The sequence below is a fragment of the Euleptes europaea genome, chromosome 8, assembly GCF_029931775.1.
Source record: "Euleptes europaea isolate rEulEur1 chromosome 8, rEulEur1.hap1, whole genome shotgun sequence".
NCBI classification, from domain to species: Eukaryota; Metazoa; Chordata; class Lepidosauria; order Squamata; family Sphaerodactylidae; genus Euleptes; species Euleptes europaea.
In genome coordinates this window covers 97,773,078-97,788,580 of record NC_079319.1, presented here as the reverse complement: position 1 = coordinate 97,788,580, position 15,503 = coordinate 97,773,078, and the positions used below count along the sequence as shown (strand labels likewise).

The 15,503-nt window shown below is 44.5% G+C and overlaps 1 protein-coding gene across 1 annotated transcript in view; it reads right to left on the bottom strand.

Annotated features, from left to right (window-relative positions):
* Positions 1–15,503, bottom strand: part of ZCCHC2 (zinc finger CCHC-type containing 2) — a 42,992-nt gene that overhangs the window by 12,757 nt on the left and 14,732 nt on the right. The window contains exons 6-11 of the mRNA XM_056854990.1: positions 14,398–14,492; positions 12,625–12,708; positions 10,970–11,027; positions 10,086–10,218; positions 9,894–9,958; positions 356–450 (exon numbers count right to left, since the gene is read on the bottom strand). Coding sequence (XP_056710968.1) covers positions 356–450; positions 9,894–9,958; positions 10,086–10,218; positions 10,970–11,027; positions 12,625–12,708; positions 14,398–14,492 — 530 coding nt within the window. The remainder of the gene's footprint in view (positions 1–355; positions 451–9,893; positions 9,959–10,085; positions 10,219–10,969; positions 11,028–12,624; positions 12,709–14,397; positions 14,493–15,503) is intronic.

Genomic DNA, 15,503 nt, shown 5'->3' with positions numbered 1-15,503 from the left:
GATGACCACTAGGTTCCTGGCTAAAACTTTAGAATGTTGGAGAGTTTCTGCACGAATGTTTCTGCATGAGTGGGACTACAGAGACCCCCTAATGCAGAACATAGTAGGTAGTCTTTCAGAAGACTAACAGTGTGCTTTCCAATTATGGAAAGCAGACTTTTATTTCAATTAATGGGATACTACGTCTAGTCATAATGGTTCTCAACATACCGCACAACTATTCCAAACACGAATTTAATACACATTAAATACACTGTACAGATGAAACAGATTACTATGAAGTGTCCCATTACCAACCTTTAATGGCATAAAGTGCCCCATTATATTTAAAAGGTTCTTCAAATAAATTTCGCACCTTTTGCTGTTCCTGGGTGGAAGTGGTGACTTTCTGCAACTCTTACACAGTTAGCTCTGATGGTTAACCTGGTGTCAGTCTTCTTTACTTTATCTCTGAGGTGGGAAACAAAGATTTGTCAAAGGGATTAATAACAAATTCTCATGGTAGCATGATGCTAGTTTATTAAGCTCAAGGTAGCAAGATGCTGAGGCCAGAACAGAAAGTACTACATTATGGGGGATGAGGGGCTTCAGCTTCAGTATGTGGACAGAGCTGGTAGAAACCTCACAACTACAATTAGGACACTGCATAAGAAGTCCGCATCTATCTGCCGTGGAGCACCTCCTTTGCAAATATGGTTTGTAGTGAGTTCAGACAAAGAACCTTTCTCCTACACCTCAAGGTACGTGCGTGTGTATAAAGTGCTGTCAAGTCACAGCTGACTTATGGCAACCCTATAGGGTTTTCAAGGCAAGAGACATTAGGAGGTGATTTGCCATTGCCTATCTCCATGTGAGCTGAAAGAGATCAGAGAGAACTGTGACTGGCCCAAGGTCACCCAGCAGGCTTCATCTGGAGGAGGGGAGAATCAAACCCGGTTCTCCAGATCAAAGTCCGCCACTCTTAACCACTACACCACGCTGGCTCTCTCAACAGCTATTCATAATGGCAAAAATACATGGGAATTGAGAAGCCCTTCTTTCAATTTCCTGAAAGACCTTCCATTAAGGGAAGTGTGGGGTCTATTGTGGAAAATCAGGTCAACATTATGCTTCTCCTAAGAGAGCCTCCATTTCACCATGCAAAGACTACAGTCCACATTAGACATGCGGATTAGCCTTGGATTCCACATGTTAACAGATCACTTCAGGACACAATGGTTCCACATTAACATACCACACCCTCATTAGTACATTATCTTGATTCTTACAGGACAATGATTTGCACATTACCTTTAATACTTTGCAGGACAATGACTCAGCTCAAACCCAACCCCCTTCTGACTATATATTACTCTTCCTACACACTTGACACTGAGAGACACTGTCCTTCAGTGTTACTCCTCTGAAGATGATTCCCACAGCTGCTGGCGAAACGTCAGGAAAGAAAATACCAAGACCACGGTTACACAGCCCGGATAACTTACAGATGATTGCTCATCTATCCAAATCAGTCACAGGAACCCCCACCTAACCAGCAAGCAATCAGAGGGTGCTTCTTGCTTACTTCTCCTGGATATTGAACACTTGTGGCATTATGAATTACCAGACAATGCTGCTGCTATTTTAGATGCTCAATCCTGGGATAAGGGAGAGTTATTAAGAAACTCCAAGGCTCTTTCAGCTCGATTTAATCTCATTTGTTGAGCGAGTATAAACAGAAACTGAAGGAAGCTCAGTGGTGGCTAGCCTAGGAAAATCTTTCTTCAAAAAAGAGAACAAGGAAGATAACTAATAAGCAACCGCACAACCACTGAACTCTTGCAGGAACCGTGAAACACCTGACTAACTGCATGGCCACAGAATAAAGTCCCTTACGATTTAAAAAAACAAAACAACCCTGGGTGATTTTATTAGAAAATCAGGGTTACCCTGACCTGTAACTGTTGTTCACCAAGTGGTCTTCTGTGCAGGAACACATTTGGGGGACTGCGTGTGTGAGGGCAGCTGTGGAAAAGATTTCCAAAGCTGTCTAGTAGACTAAGAGCACTCCTCCTTCCTCTGGAGCTTTCCCACCAGGAGAAGGTTTGCTACTCCTCTCCATGCTGCTGCTGGAGACCCCAAGAAACTAAGGTTCCAGAGCGTTCACAGTGGGGCAGGAGGGAGGGAAGTGTGCGTGCCTGCACAATAGACCCCCTCATTGAACAACAGTTACAGGTTAAGTGCGACCCTGTTTTCATTGTTGTTGCTTCTTCTGTGCAGTTCTACATTGGGAGATTAGCAAGCTCACTAAGTGAAGGAGATGGGTGTAAAGCTCTCAAAGGAAGAGACCATGGAGGACTGCCTTCTCAGTTGTTTATTGTCCCATACTGACATTCACCCAGAACTGCCTTATAAAGGAGCAGGGAGCTCTCTACAAGTGTCCCGACTGAAATACACACAGGAAAATGGCAAACAGCATTCTGCTGGAGAGAGCAGTGATACGTAAAGTGGCATTGAAGAGCCATGCACTCAAGGACAGGTTGTATGAGGATGCTGACCAGCCCTTCTTGGAGCCTGAGAGACCAATACAAATTATTGTTGGGTCCCTAGCAGACCAAAACCTAAGAAAAGTAACCTGCAAGGAATGTAAGGAGTGCACAGATGTTTGGCATCGGAAACAAGAGTAAGGATAGCATTGTTAGACATGAGGACTGACAGACAATCCCTGGGAGAGAATCCTGCCCAGCGCACCAGACACCTTAACCTTGTGAAACTTTGTGAATGGAGGCGGCATAAGTCAGAACCCACCATGTTCTCATTCCACTGTTGGAAATGCTGCATACTATGAAAATATATAAATGAAGCACTAGAGAAGTGCAAAAATCATTGAGGTGTTACACCTCTATTTGTAAAATCTCTAGAAATCCAATGAGGAAGAGGAAAGTTCGGAGAGTCTCAGTCCCAAGCAGTGGCCAAAACATAAATCAACAGCAAAGAAGCAGGCTCCAAACTCTGTTACACCCTCAGCAGACATTCTTCGCCATTTAGAGGTACAAGAGCTGGTAGTTAAGGAGCGGCGCTTGCTGCTCAGAGAAACCTAAGGCTACTGCTACAATGCAGGAAAGGAGCTGATCGAAACCACTGAAGGCTTCAGTGGGAGAATAAATAGATCCACACCATAATAATGAAAGCAGTGAAGCAGGCCTAATGTGGCCAAAGAAGGGATGGACGGCATGCACCATAAATGGACTGTGTGCAGCTTGCAGAGCAATCTGCGCAGCAAAACAGCCAGCGAAAAACATAAAAACAGATTACCTCGCCGAAGGATTAGAAAGGCCTTTCCCAATGACAGGGGTCCCTGTCAGGAAAGGAGCAGAAAAGGTCAGGCAATGGAATGCCCCACCGTGGGGGCGAGGCCAAAAAGCCAGGGCCTCCAGTCACAGTGTCTGGGAGTTGGCCCCTTCCTGTTGAGGAAAACTGTCAGGATCAGGTGTTTACCCCTGTGTGTGTGTTAAGTGCCGTCAAGTCGCTTCCGACTCATGGCGACCCTATGAATGAAAGTCCTCCAAAACGTCCTATCTTTGACAGCCTTGCTCAGATCTTGCAAATTGAAGACTGTGGCTTCCTTTATTGAGTCAATCCATTTCCTGACGTTTACCCCTAGCATCCCTTAAAAGCAAATTCATCCAGCCAAGTGGTCCTGAAGCAATAATACTTTATTAGGAGAAAAAAGATAAATAAAAGAACTGACTTTCTACAAACAGAAGAAGGCTGTTAACAATGATACAGAAGAAAGTACATGCTTAAGAACACTCTAGCTAGTGAAACCAAAACAAGGTGAGGTAAACCCGAGATAAGAGATTCCCAGGCAGTGTAGCCCAATTATCCCCACAGCTGCAGCAAACAGGACGGATGAAACTGTACAGATTATACCAGCATGAGAGCCAAGGCCATCTGACACAAAGCATGTGAACCAAGGCCATCAGGCCTAGTCATGTCAGGAGCAAGAGCCTGAACCAGTGAAGGCTTGACAAAAACGTCATTACAATGAGTTCCACAACTATGTGGAATGTTTGCACTAAAATAAAAGCACTAAAATAGAGCATGTCTAGTGCTCTAGGTGAAGGTAATGAAATGACAAACTAATTTTGCAGAAGGCCAGGAGCCACTGGAAGACACATGCTCACAGCTGGGTCCCACACTAGATGGGAGGAGGAATCTGAGATGACACCAACTTCCCGGAGGCTCAGAGCCAAAAGGAGTGCTAAGAGGAAAATGCAGACCACCAGAATGATGCACATCAGACGGAGCCTTGTTTACTTACGTGAGGGCTCCTTTTGTTCTGGGATTGAAGGCATCTTGCAGACTGTGGGTTTTACCATCACGTGCCCAGGGAGGCAGGACTAAAACTTCTCTTCCCGGGAGGGAAAACCTCCCAATCCCAGGTTTCGGACTCGCCAAGCTAAAGGAGACAGGTAAGTGCAAGGAACAACAAACACTACAGAAACAAGTAGTATGAATGAGAACTAGAAGCACGAAAAAACTAAGAACCATATAAACAGGTAAAAGGAAAACTCCTTGTTAAGCGCCAGATGGCGGCCAAAGGAGAATAATAGTACATGACCGGAAAAAAATTGAATTTGGTCAGTCTTTAATGGCCTTACAGAAAACTGCTAACGTCTTGGAGGTCAAAACTCTTGGGTGGGCAAGATGCCTTCGATCCCAGAACAGAAGGAGCCCTCACATAAGTAAACAAGGCTCTGTTTTCGTTCTGGGCTCTCCAGGCATCTTGCAGACTGTGGGATCTCCAAGAGCTAGGTAGTCTGAGTGGGCTTATGTTTCCTCCACGACGTGCTGCAGGACCTTTTTGCCAAAGGCTGCATCAGCAGAGGCCATGGAGTCTATTTTATAGTGCCTAGTAAAGGTGGACACCGAGGCCCAGGTAGCTCCCTGGCAAATTTCCTCCACTGAGGCCTGTCGATCAAAAGCCGCCGAAGTGGCTGCGCTCCTTACAGCATGAGCTGTGATACCGGCTGGTACCTGAAGTTTACTGGACTTGTAGGATTCGGCAATGCATTGTCTTATGGCATAACTAATGGCTGCCCATTAGTTATGCCATAAGACATCTTAAATCCTTGGTTCGGGTTATTTAGGGAGATGAACAGTGACTCTGAACGCCTAAGGTGTGAGGTACGCTTAATGTATACCCTGAGGGTCCTACGGAGATCCAATCTGTGCCATTCTCTCTCTTTAGGATGGCTGGGATTGGAGCAAAAGGATGGAAGGTGAATTTCCTGTTTCCGGTGGAATATGGAGTTCACTTTCGGAATGAAGGTAGGGTCAGGCCGAAGAACAACTTTGTCCTTGTGAAAAACGCAAAGGCCTTTGCGTACGCATAGCGCTCCTAATTCAGAGACCCTCCTAGCGGAGGTAACAGCCGTCAGGAAAACTGCCTTCATCCTCAACATTTTCAGCGGAATCTCCCTAATGGGTTCAAATGGTGGACGTGTTGCTGTTAGCACTACGTTAAGTCGCCACGTAGGAAAACGGTGGATGGGCGGGGGGCTGGTCTGGATCACTCCCTTTAGGAATGTCTGTATGTGCGGATGTCTGGAAGGTATGATACCGTCAATAGATGGGATAACTGTAGATATGGCCGCCACCTGCCTACACAATGTGGCTGCCCTGAGACCTTGTTCTGCCCCGTCATGTAGGAACTCCAAAATCCTGGAGACGTCTGGTGTCAAGGGATCAGTTTTCTTTCGTCTGCACCAAAGGACGAAAGTTTTCCACGAGAAGTAATATATATTCTTCTAGTTGATTGTTTTCTGGACTCAATCATGGTGTTAACAATCCCGATATTGTATCCTTGACTTAGGAGATTGCTCTGCTCAATTTCCAGGCGGTCAAGTGAAGCCATTGTGAGTCTGGGTGATATAGGGGACCCTGAAGCAGTAAGTCTGGAATCGGAGGAAGTTCCCACTGCTGCTTTACTGACATCTCCTTGAGGCTGGGAAACCACGGCCTCCTTGCCCAGAAGGGAGCTATTAAAATGTCTGTAGCCCTCTCCTGTCTTATTTTCCTGATCACTTTCGGTAGAATGGGAAAAGGAGGAAAGGCAAATAGAAGTTCCTTGGGCCATGGAGACATCAGAGCATCCATCCTTTCTGCTTTTGGATGGAAGTACCTCGTAAAAAAGCGGGGGAGAAGATGGTTTTTCTCCGAAGAGAACAGGTCCACTGATGGCTGGCCGAACCTCTCTCCTATCTGTAGGAATATGGATCTGTTGAGGGACCATTCCCCTTCGTCTAAGGTCTGACGGCTCAGCCGCTTGGAGATTGAGGACTCCCCTGACGTGTTCCGCCGAGATGGAGATTACTCGCTTTTCTGCCCAAAACAATATTAAGACTGCTTCCCTGTAAAGCTTTGATGACCTGGAGCCCCCCTGTTTGATTAGATGTGCCTTGGCAGACACACTGTCCGTTTGCACAAGAACATGACTGTGTAGAAGTAAGTCCTGAAAATGAAAGTGCCAGACGGATGGCTCTGAGCTCAAGGACGTTTATGTGTAGCTCCTTCTCTGTCTTTGACCAGATACCTTGAGCTATGTGGGACTGGCACGTCACTCCCGTTGGACTTGTTCCTCTGCTAGGAAGAATAGACCCTTGCCGAGGTTCTTGCGATTGCAGCACCACGAGAGACTGTGTCGGAAGTCTTGATTCCAGGTTATAGTCTTGTCTATCTTCCTGGCGATCAGATGTTGATGAGGTAAGACTCTGCAGCGGTCTTGAGTGAAACCTGGCCCAGGGAACACAACTTAGACAGGACACCATTAGACCCATGAGTTTGGCGAGGAAAAACAGAGTTTCACTTACCTGTAACTGTTGTTCATCTGATGGTACTTCTATGCAGTAACACATTGGGACTGCGCAGGCGCAGGCCAGCCACAGATAAGATTTGTTAGCTTCTAGCACAATCTAGGAGAGTGCTCCCCCTCCCCTTGGGGCATGCAATCTCTCTGCCCCTGGGTCACATGTCCCAAGGGGGAGGGGGCACTCTTCCCTCGTTCTCCAACCTGCCGCCACGGAACCATTCATTAGGACTAGCCCAACGGTCCCACAGCAGGGACGGAGGGAGGGAATGTGTTACTGCACAGAAGTACCATCAGATGAACAACAGTTACAGGTAAGTGAAACTCTGTTTTTCATCTGAATGGCTTCTATGCAGTTCCACACTGGGAGAGTAGCGAGCTCGCTTACCAGGACGGTGGGTGTGGGACAATCGCCGAAATAATGATTGTAGTACTGCACATCCCACAGCTGCCTCTCTCGCTGAATCCACTTTTTGCGCCATTTTTAGGCAGCTTGTTAGAGCGTGCCTTCTTCGACGCGCTGGGTCCCTCTGTGCCATGCTCCGCGGAACTGCAGCTGCGGCCATTGGAGCTTTCCCTGCAACTCTGCCCTATCGAAGCGACGAGGGCAATGTCGTGATCCTCCTCTGAGAGGAGGTCAGAATCGGACTCTCTCCTTTCGTCCGCCATCTTGCCCAGCGGGGTGAAGTCGGAACGGGGGCGGGGGAGAGAGCGAAGGACAACGGAGGGCTGGAGAGACAAACGGCAGACAGCAGACAAAGGGAAAAAGGTTCCAAGGGAAGAGTACGAAGGTAGACAAATACAAGAGGAAAGGAAGAGGAAAAAACCTAATCAGCTCTGAGCCAAACGACAATGCTGCCTCCCTGACAAAGGCAGGACGGAAACTGGAACAAGCGGGTTTCCTGCCCAGGGAGACAGGAAGTTAGTTTTTGGTCCTGCCTCCCTGGGCATGTGATGGTAATACCCACAAGTCTACAAGATGCCCTTCCCCCAGAACCACCAGCATAGGCTGTGAGATATGGTGTGTCAAGCTCCCTTTAAAGGGGATAGTAAAAGGGCCGTATTCACCTGCTGATTCACAACTTGAAGGGAAAGGGCAGCAGAGATATTCCATTTCCCACCCAGTCTTACAGTTTACAGCACTCAGGCTCCACAATGGCTGAATTAGAGATTAAGTGCTATTTAACCTGCAGGCCATAAACAACAGAGATGACCAGTGTAATCAAGCATATGCTTGCTAAAGGATTGTAGTAGAGACTGCAACAATGAGAGTTTACATGTCAAAGACTGTTCTGAGCAGAAACAAAAGAAGTCCTTTTAAAAAGATGGGTATGGAGTTTATCCCTTCTTACTCCCCAATACGGACTCAAAGTGGCTTGTAACATTTTATACTTTTCAATTTCATCCTCACCAGAACCCTGCGAGGCAGGTCAGGCTGAAATAAGAACTTTTTCCCAGAAGCAGCAGTGAGATTGAGAACCCTGGGGAGAGTCAGTGCTATTCACTGGTAGGAAGGGAGTGTGGGCATACAGGAAACCGACAGGGAAAATTTGCTTACAGAAGGACCGGGCTTAGAAGTGCAGGTTTATCATCAATATGGAAACATAGAAGCAGCAGCCCAGGAGCCCCAAACCATTACTGACGGTTCTGAAGGTTACCATGGAACCGGAGGACGGGTGCACTGCTCAGGCTCGAATCCAAAAAGCATAACTGCCGATCAGTTCTGAGTTCCCCATGGAGATGGCAAGAGCAAGCCCTGCCTCTGCTTAAAACAGCACCTGCAAACCCCTTAGGATCCAGTATCAGTGCTGAGAGAGTGCAGCAAAGTGGTGGAACGGAGGTCAGTGTGTCAGCCTTTAGCACCAGGCATTCACAAGAGGGCTTGGAGCTGAGATCAACAGAGGACTGTTTCTGACCTTGGAACTGAGGTAGACCCATAGAGCAAGTGGAAAAACGAAGCTCAGCAGCCTTAAGCGTAACTAGTTTGTTGTCTCAGAACACAACCAACAACAACAGAAAACTCCAGACACTTCAGCAACTCTCCAAAACTAGGGGGGCTGAAGAAGCCAAAACAACTCTCTGGCCAACTAATTATGCAACACATGCATATTCCTTGTGCTCCAAATACATGGAAACCACTAAAAGGCTATTCTGATCTTTATACCTTTTTCACAATTCCAAACCACGTCTAGAATTTTTGTACATCTAAGGGTGCTCACATCATTTTAGTTGTGTTCAGTCTGTCATCTTGAAGGTGTTAAAGATACAGGCTTGGATCCAACTGTCAGAAGAAAACATGGGTGGATGCAGATTTTCCCCACACCCCCTTCCCTTCAGCAGTCTTTTTCAACTCCTGAATGATTCCTGGAAGTGCAGGACCCACATGGAGAAAAAAGCCGCACAGCTCAGGGTGGTCTGCCCAGAAGAAGGGGAATGGAGCAAAGCTGGGAGGCAGGGAAAATCCACACGTCCGCCACTGATGGTAGGTTAGATCCCAACTAACAGCGCAATCCACAAGGGGAGGGGGCAAAAACGCTGAGGAGGCGTGACCCTGGTACCAGTGTAAATGCCATTTGCCCCGGCCCCGGGGAGCAGTGCAGCAGTATCCCGCACAGGCACCAGCACAGCCACGGGGCAGAGCTGGCTTTAGTTAGGTCTCTGAGCCCTTTCAGCACGAAAAAAACCACATTTGCCAGTGCAAACCTACACCAGCAAAAAAGTAGGCACAGCCCACAAAGCTGCACTCAGCAGTTCAACGTGGTTTAGGGGAACGCCCCATCAGGCTGTTGGCCGCAGAGCAGCAAGCTTCTTAGGAGGTGGCTTGGCTGTGCCATCACTGCACTATCCCCGGCCATGGTGTGGATCCTGCCCCTGGATTGCGCTGTAAGAGCATCAGATCCATGGGTTTTAATATGTAACAAGATCACAAGAGTTCAGTTTTTACACTAACAGAAATCAAGAAGATTCATTTTACATTTTAAATAGCCACAGTGCTGCTAAATGCACAAGCAATACTGAGTATACTTTGCAAGTTAATACCTACTTTTCTGACTGCGGTTTTCCTTTCTTCTTACTTAATACAGGCAAGGTCCTCTTCTCTCCTGGGTTCTAGACAACAAAATAGCTGATCAGGAGCCTTCTGCTTAGGCCAAAGTAACAGTACTGACACCAGGTTACACATGCATGAAAATCAGTTACCTATTTAGAACTACATAAATGTTATGAAAATAAATACCTGATCAAGTAGTGTGCAGTGCTCTGGGTGCTGCTGAATAACACAGCTTTTCCTTCTCCAGTCTGCCATACCATTGTGTTCAGAGTGTGTTGTATCAAAGCCATCCATGGCAGAGCATTTTGTGTTTATTGTGCTGTTAACAAAAGAAACACACAACATTCTCACTACGGTCATGCCTCCAATTCAAAATGCAAAGAATCCATTGTGTGCTTTTCCAAAGACCACTTCTTTTCATCATACTTTGCAAAACAGATCATGTTTCTGAATCATCTGCGGACACAGGACTAACAGGGAGTGGTCAACAGAAATCTGTTACAGGACTCAACAGAAATTTACCCAGTTAAATGTAGATTTGGATTTTACCATCTGATCATTAAGTACAGAAAGTTACATAGGGAGAAATCATTTTCCAAGGTGCATCTGAGGAGAGAGTCTGGGGCTCACTGGTGGAGCATCTGCTTGGCAGGCAGAAGAGCCCAGGTTCAATCCCCAGCATCTCCAGCCACAGGGAGCACATAGCAGATGAGGTGAAAGATTTCTGCCTGCAACACTGGAGAGCTGCTGCAAGCAGACAATAATGAGTGATAGACCTGAAATCATGCTGAAGACATCAGAAGGTAAGTAGAAAGGTAACTAAAAGAGCATGCCTTCTAGGTAAAATTGGGCACTCTGTCACTCAAGCTACAGGCAAAGCTGTGGAAGAATATTATCTATAGCCATTTCTTTGTACATTCTACACCCCCTCTTTTACAAAGGCCTAAATTCTGACTTCTAGATTAACAGATTGAGTAAACTATTCTAAATCCATCAAAGGAATCCATCATGATACATGGATCAAAATAATGATAAACCCAATGCATTTTTCTACAAAACAATATACCTACTTGGCAACATAACATTTTCCATTATGCTTCTTATGGACCGCTGAGTGCTGTATTAGTTCTGGAGGAAAAAACAAAGTATGAATAAACAGAACAAAAACGTGTTGATAAGATTAACTTCTTAACCAACTAGAAAGTTGTCCTCCACTAACTAGGTCTGCAGAAAGCCAAAAGATAAGTAATGCCATTTAATGGGGCATTTTGATTAATTAGTTTTGCATTGCATTCTCTTATTCCAAACCACAACTGGTCTGACCCCCTGATTATTCATAACAAGGGTGTCAAAGATAAGGCCCGTGGGCCAGATTTGGCCCTTTGAGCGCTGTTTTATGGCCTGCAAGATGAGGCAGCCACTCCCTCTACCCTACTCCTGGACTGTGGGGGGCCTTCTGATCCATGCCGCTTGCCAGCTTGGACCACCACAATCTGGGCTGGCAAGCCCACTGTGAGCTCATCAGCTGAGGCAGCTACCCCCGCTCCCACTCTGGGCTGGCTAGGCCACTGTGGGCTTGCCAGCCAAGGACACCCCCCACTTCTTTTTTTTAAATTTTTTTAAAGTAACAAGAGGGGAGGGGAAAACAGAAGACGGTAATATAAAATTACATACATTTCTTCCTTGGCACCCAGGTTATGTTACAGTAAACTCACTAATACATTACAAACTAACTACAAAAAATAATATCCAATATGTTCCACATTTCTTATCCTGTCTTTTTTCTTTCTCTTCTTATCTTCATTTCTTCTTTTTTTACTGCACAAACTTAATTATAGTCCAAATTGAATTATAAAAGACATAATAACCCAATAAAACATGCCTATCTTTTTAAAATTACAAATAATTATTTACGATGTAATTTACTATCTTTATTACTATGTATTGCTATTAACCCTAATATCACTTCTGTGGGCTGGCACACATGGCCGATCTGGGCTGGTACACATGGCTAGACCCAACCAGATGACATTTATGACATATTCGGCCCTCGTAATAAGTGTGATACCCCTGATCGATGAAGCATGCATAAAGCTGCCTTCGACTTAAGCCAGCCCATTGGTCTGTCTAAGAACTCTTCTTCAACCCAGCTTTTCAGGAGAAAGTATGTTCAGCTTCCTCTTCCAACTGATATTATGAGGATCTTTGTTTTTAGATGGTAATGTGTTCTTGTTTAGATTCTTATTGATTCTTATTAATTGTAATTTATTGTAAGTAATTGTAATTAATTGTAATATATATATAAACTGATTGATAGCAAGTTGCTTGGACCCCCTGATTAGGGGAGGGGCTGGAAGAGAGCACTACAGTTTTATAAATATGTATTCAGACTGGTTAACTAATGCCAAGCTGTCTTGACAATCCTTGTAAAACCTATGCAGATATTTTATAAGGCAAAATGGCAGTTCTCCACGAGCATATTTGTTCTTGCACTGATCCAAGCCCCACTTTTCTGTTTTTACAGCAACACACTCAACCTTGCAGGTACAAACTTCTGATTTGCACAGCTGCTGTACTGCCTTACTTTAACTCCCCTTCTACATAAACTATATAAATACTTCAATCCACAGTACTTTTAAATCCTAAATCTTCACTTTCACAAAAGCACCTACTGCTTCGTATACCAATAAACCACACATTTCAACTTTTTAACATATAGTTTTACCTTCTTCCTGACTTGAAGCCTCTGAACTATCCTCCTTGAAGTGTTCTGGTGTCTTAAACGCCTTTAAAGAAGACTGAATGTTATCTGAAAGGTAATCATTGCACAGTTTCAGATACACATTACAACAGTTAGCTTAAATTAGAAAAAAATTAGATTTGCAAAGAACTATGAAAATTGAAAGTTTCAGCAAGTAGCTTTTGGGCATAGGACTCCCCCTCCCCCATATAGCTCAAGCTACCTTCATATATTGAACAAAGCAGTGTAACAAAGAGCTGATACCCCCCAAAACAGGAAAGTATTATTTAATAATGCAGCATTTTGCTGGCAGCCAAATTTCTTTAAAACAGCAGCTCATATGGATTCTTCATATTGCTTAGTATTCTCCAAAAGAGGAAGCATAGTCATGTGCTTTGAAGAAGACACTGGCCAAGGCTTTTGGGCTTCACATTGTCCAAGGTTCAATCCCCGGCATCTCCAGTTGAAGGGACTAGGCAAGTAGGTGATGTGAAAGACCTCTGCCTGAGACCCTGGAGAGCCGCTGCCGGTCTGAGTAGACAATACTGACTTTGATGGACCCAGGGTCTGATTCAGTATATAGCAGCTTCATGTATTCATGTATAAGCATACTAAACCACAACCAAAATATATCCCACAGTTGATGTTTTGAGACCATGTATACAGTCTTTCATTGTTAACTCACATCCTCCTCATATAATTAAAAGTCCTCTAATTAGGTGTAACACATACTCAGATGACCTAAACATTATTCAATGAGCACCGGGTGTCTTGAGGGTTTTACTTCTGGGAATTTCTACTTGGCAGGCAAGTTGGTCTGACACTGGCAACAAACCCTTTGGTGGTGGGGGAAGGTCATGAGGGAAATTGTGTGAAAAACAGTCACACACACACACACAGTGTTGGGCATAGAAACGATTTATTAATGCAAAGGAAAAAACTGGGGCTTATTTGGAGTTAAGTTACCTTCCTCTGAGCTAACACCTAAAATCTTCCCATCCATTCACTATAAGAGAATGGGAATGAAATCAGCATATTTCAATGCATCCGCTGTCAGCAGTATAACCACCAAGGACACTGAAGCAATATTTAAACAACACAATTTTGAATAAGCTGTGCTTATTTTGTTATAATTCCCTTCTTTTCTTCCCACTGGCACTTTTTAATGGTAGTTTTTCAGCACACATGGAGTAGCAGCTACTGAACAGATTTTTTCCACAGGAGTTGCAAAAAAGGTTCATCACTTGAGACCAAGAACTTAGGTTATCAACTGTAAGAAAAGCTTGAGCCCAACAGATCAGCCAGTTGCGCTAAGAAACTACATGATATCATTTACTGGACCCTGGCATCAGATCCAGAGGCCCAGATCAGCCTTACAGTAAGTAAACTGCATCCTGCATTGTCCCCAGGATCAACAGCTTAGCAGATTGTGACTTTCTATGCAGTGTGTGCTTGGAACTCAAATTTAAAACTGAGATAGAGAAAACTGTGTTAGTAACAGTGTTAGTATCTAACAGCAGGCTGATGCATAAAGGCTATTATGATAAGAACACTTACTGCCTTAGTGACAACTCAGTTAAAGAGGATTACTTGGATTTAAATTGACAGTCCTGTTGAAGTCCTGTCAATTGTATCTGAAGTCTAAGACAGTCAAGCTACCGGTAATCTGACTCATGCATCAGGCTTCTGATACACTGAGTTAACGGGGACTTCATGTGCACAGGCTATACAATCAGGGGAACATTAGAAATGTCTTACTGTGGCTGTGCAAAGTTTCTGAGGCCAGAGACTGAAAGAAGTGATTCACACTCTGGCTCTGTAGGAAAGCTTGTGACGTCGTTGAAAACAGCTGCCTAAAAATAAAGGGGAAATTTGCTTACATGAAAGAAGTGCATTTAAGGTTAAGATTAAGGTATTATTTTTCTGTTAACTCGGCTAATCTCTCTGTCAACGCAAACCAAACACCCCAAGTAGTAATCCACACCCTATTCCAGGGTGGTAAATTAATTTCTACAGTTTGAGAATAAGGCTATTACTTGACCCAGAATAAGGGTTACTTCACACATTATGTGGTAGCAGAGGGAGGCTTTTGACTGCAGATGTGTGGTAAAGAGCTTCCATCTTCTTTAAAACAATTAACTATACAATAACCACAAGTGATAACTTTAATTTTGCACATGCTATAATGGGCAAATAGGATGAGGTGCATAACCCACTGAGGGTGCTTGTCCAATCTTGGATCACCAGGAAGTTAAATAAAACATTTGTAGAATGGTGTATAAAACACAATGGTGTGTAAAACACAGTGGCAAAACTCAAAAAAGCGCAATCTGCAATTGTTTCCCAAATTATATATGGGGAGCTGACTTCCTGCTTAGCTCAAGTGCTAAGTTTTACCCATGTAGGTCCTGTATAAACATTACAGTCAACACACAAGTAGAAGAGGGGTAAACAAAACTGATGGGCAGGGTTGGCATGACCCACATAAGCTTATAATGCAATCCTAGGCAGAGTCATTCCTGTCTACAGTCCTTTATTAAACATGCCTCCCTACCCCATTTCTTGCCATACATCCCAGAAATGCCAAAGCAGAAGCACGAAAGCTGGCGTACAAATAGTACATCTTCTGTTAAATCATGGCCACTTCTGACATTTTAGGCAGCTACTGTCCTTTGCTTTCATGCTGCTCTCCAACCCACCTCCAGAAATATATCACATACAGTTTACTAATTCTGGAAACACCAGTTTTGAGCTATCAAACACAGCTACGGGGGTTACCGCATTATGTATTGCCAGCGATGTATTAAGAGTTTGAAAATGTTATAAAAAACATCACTTTAAAAGGGTTTTTGGATGCCACGGCT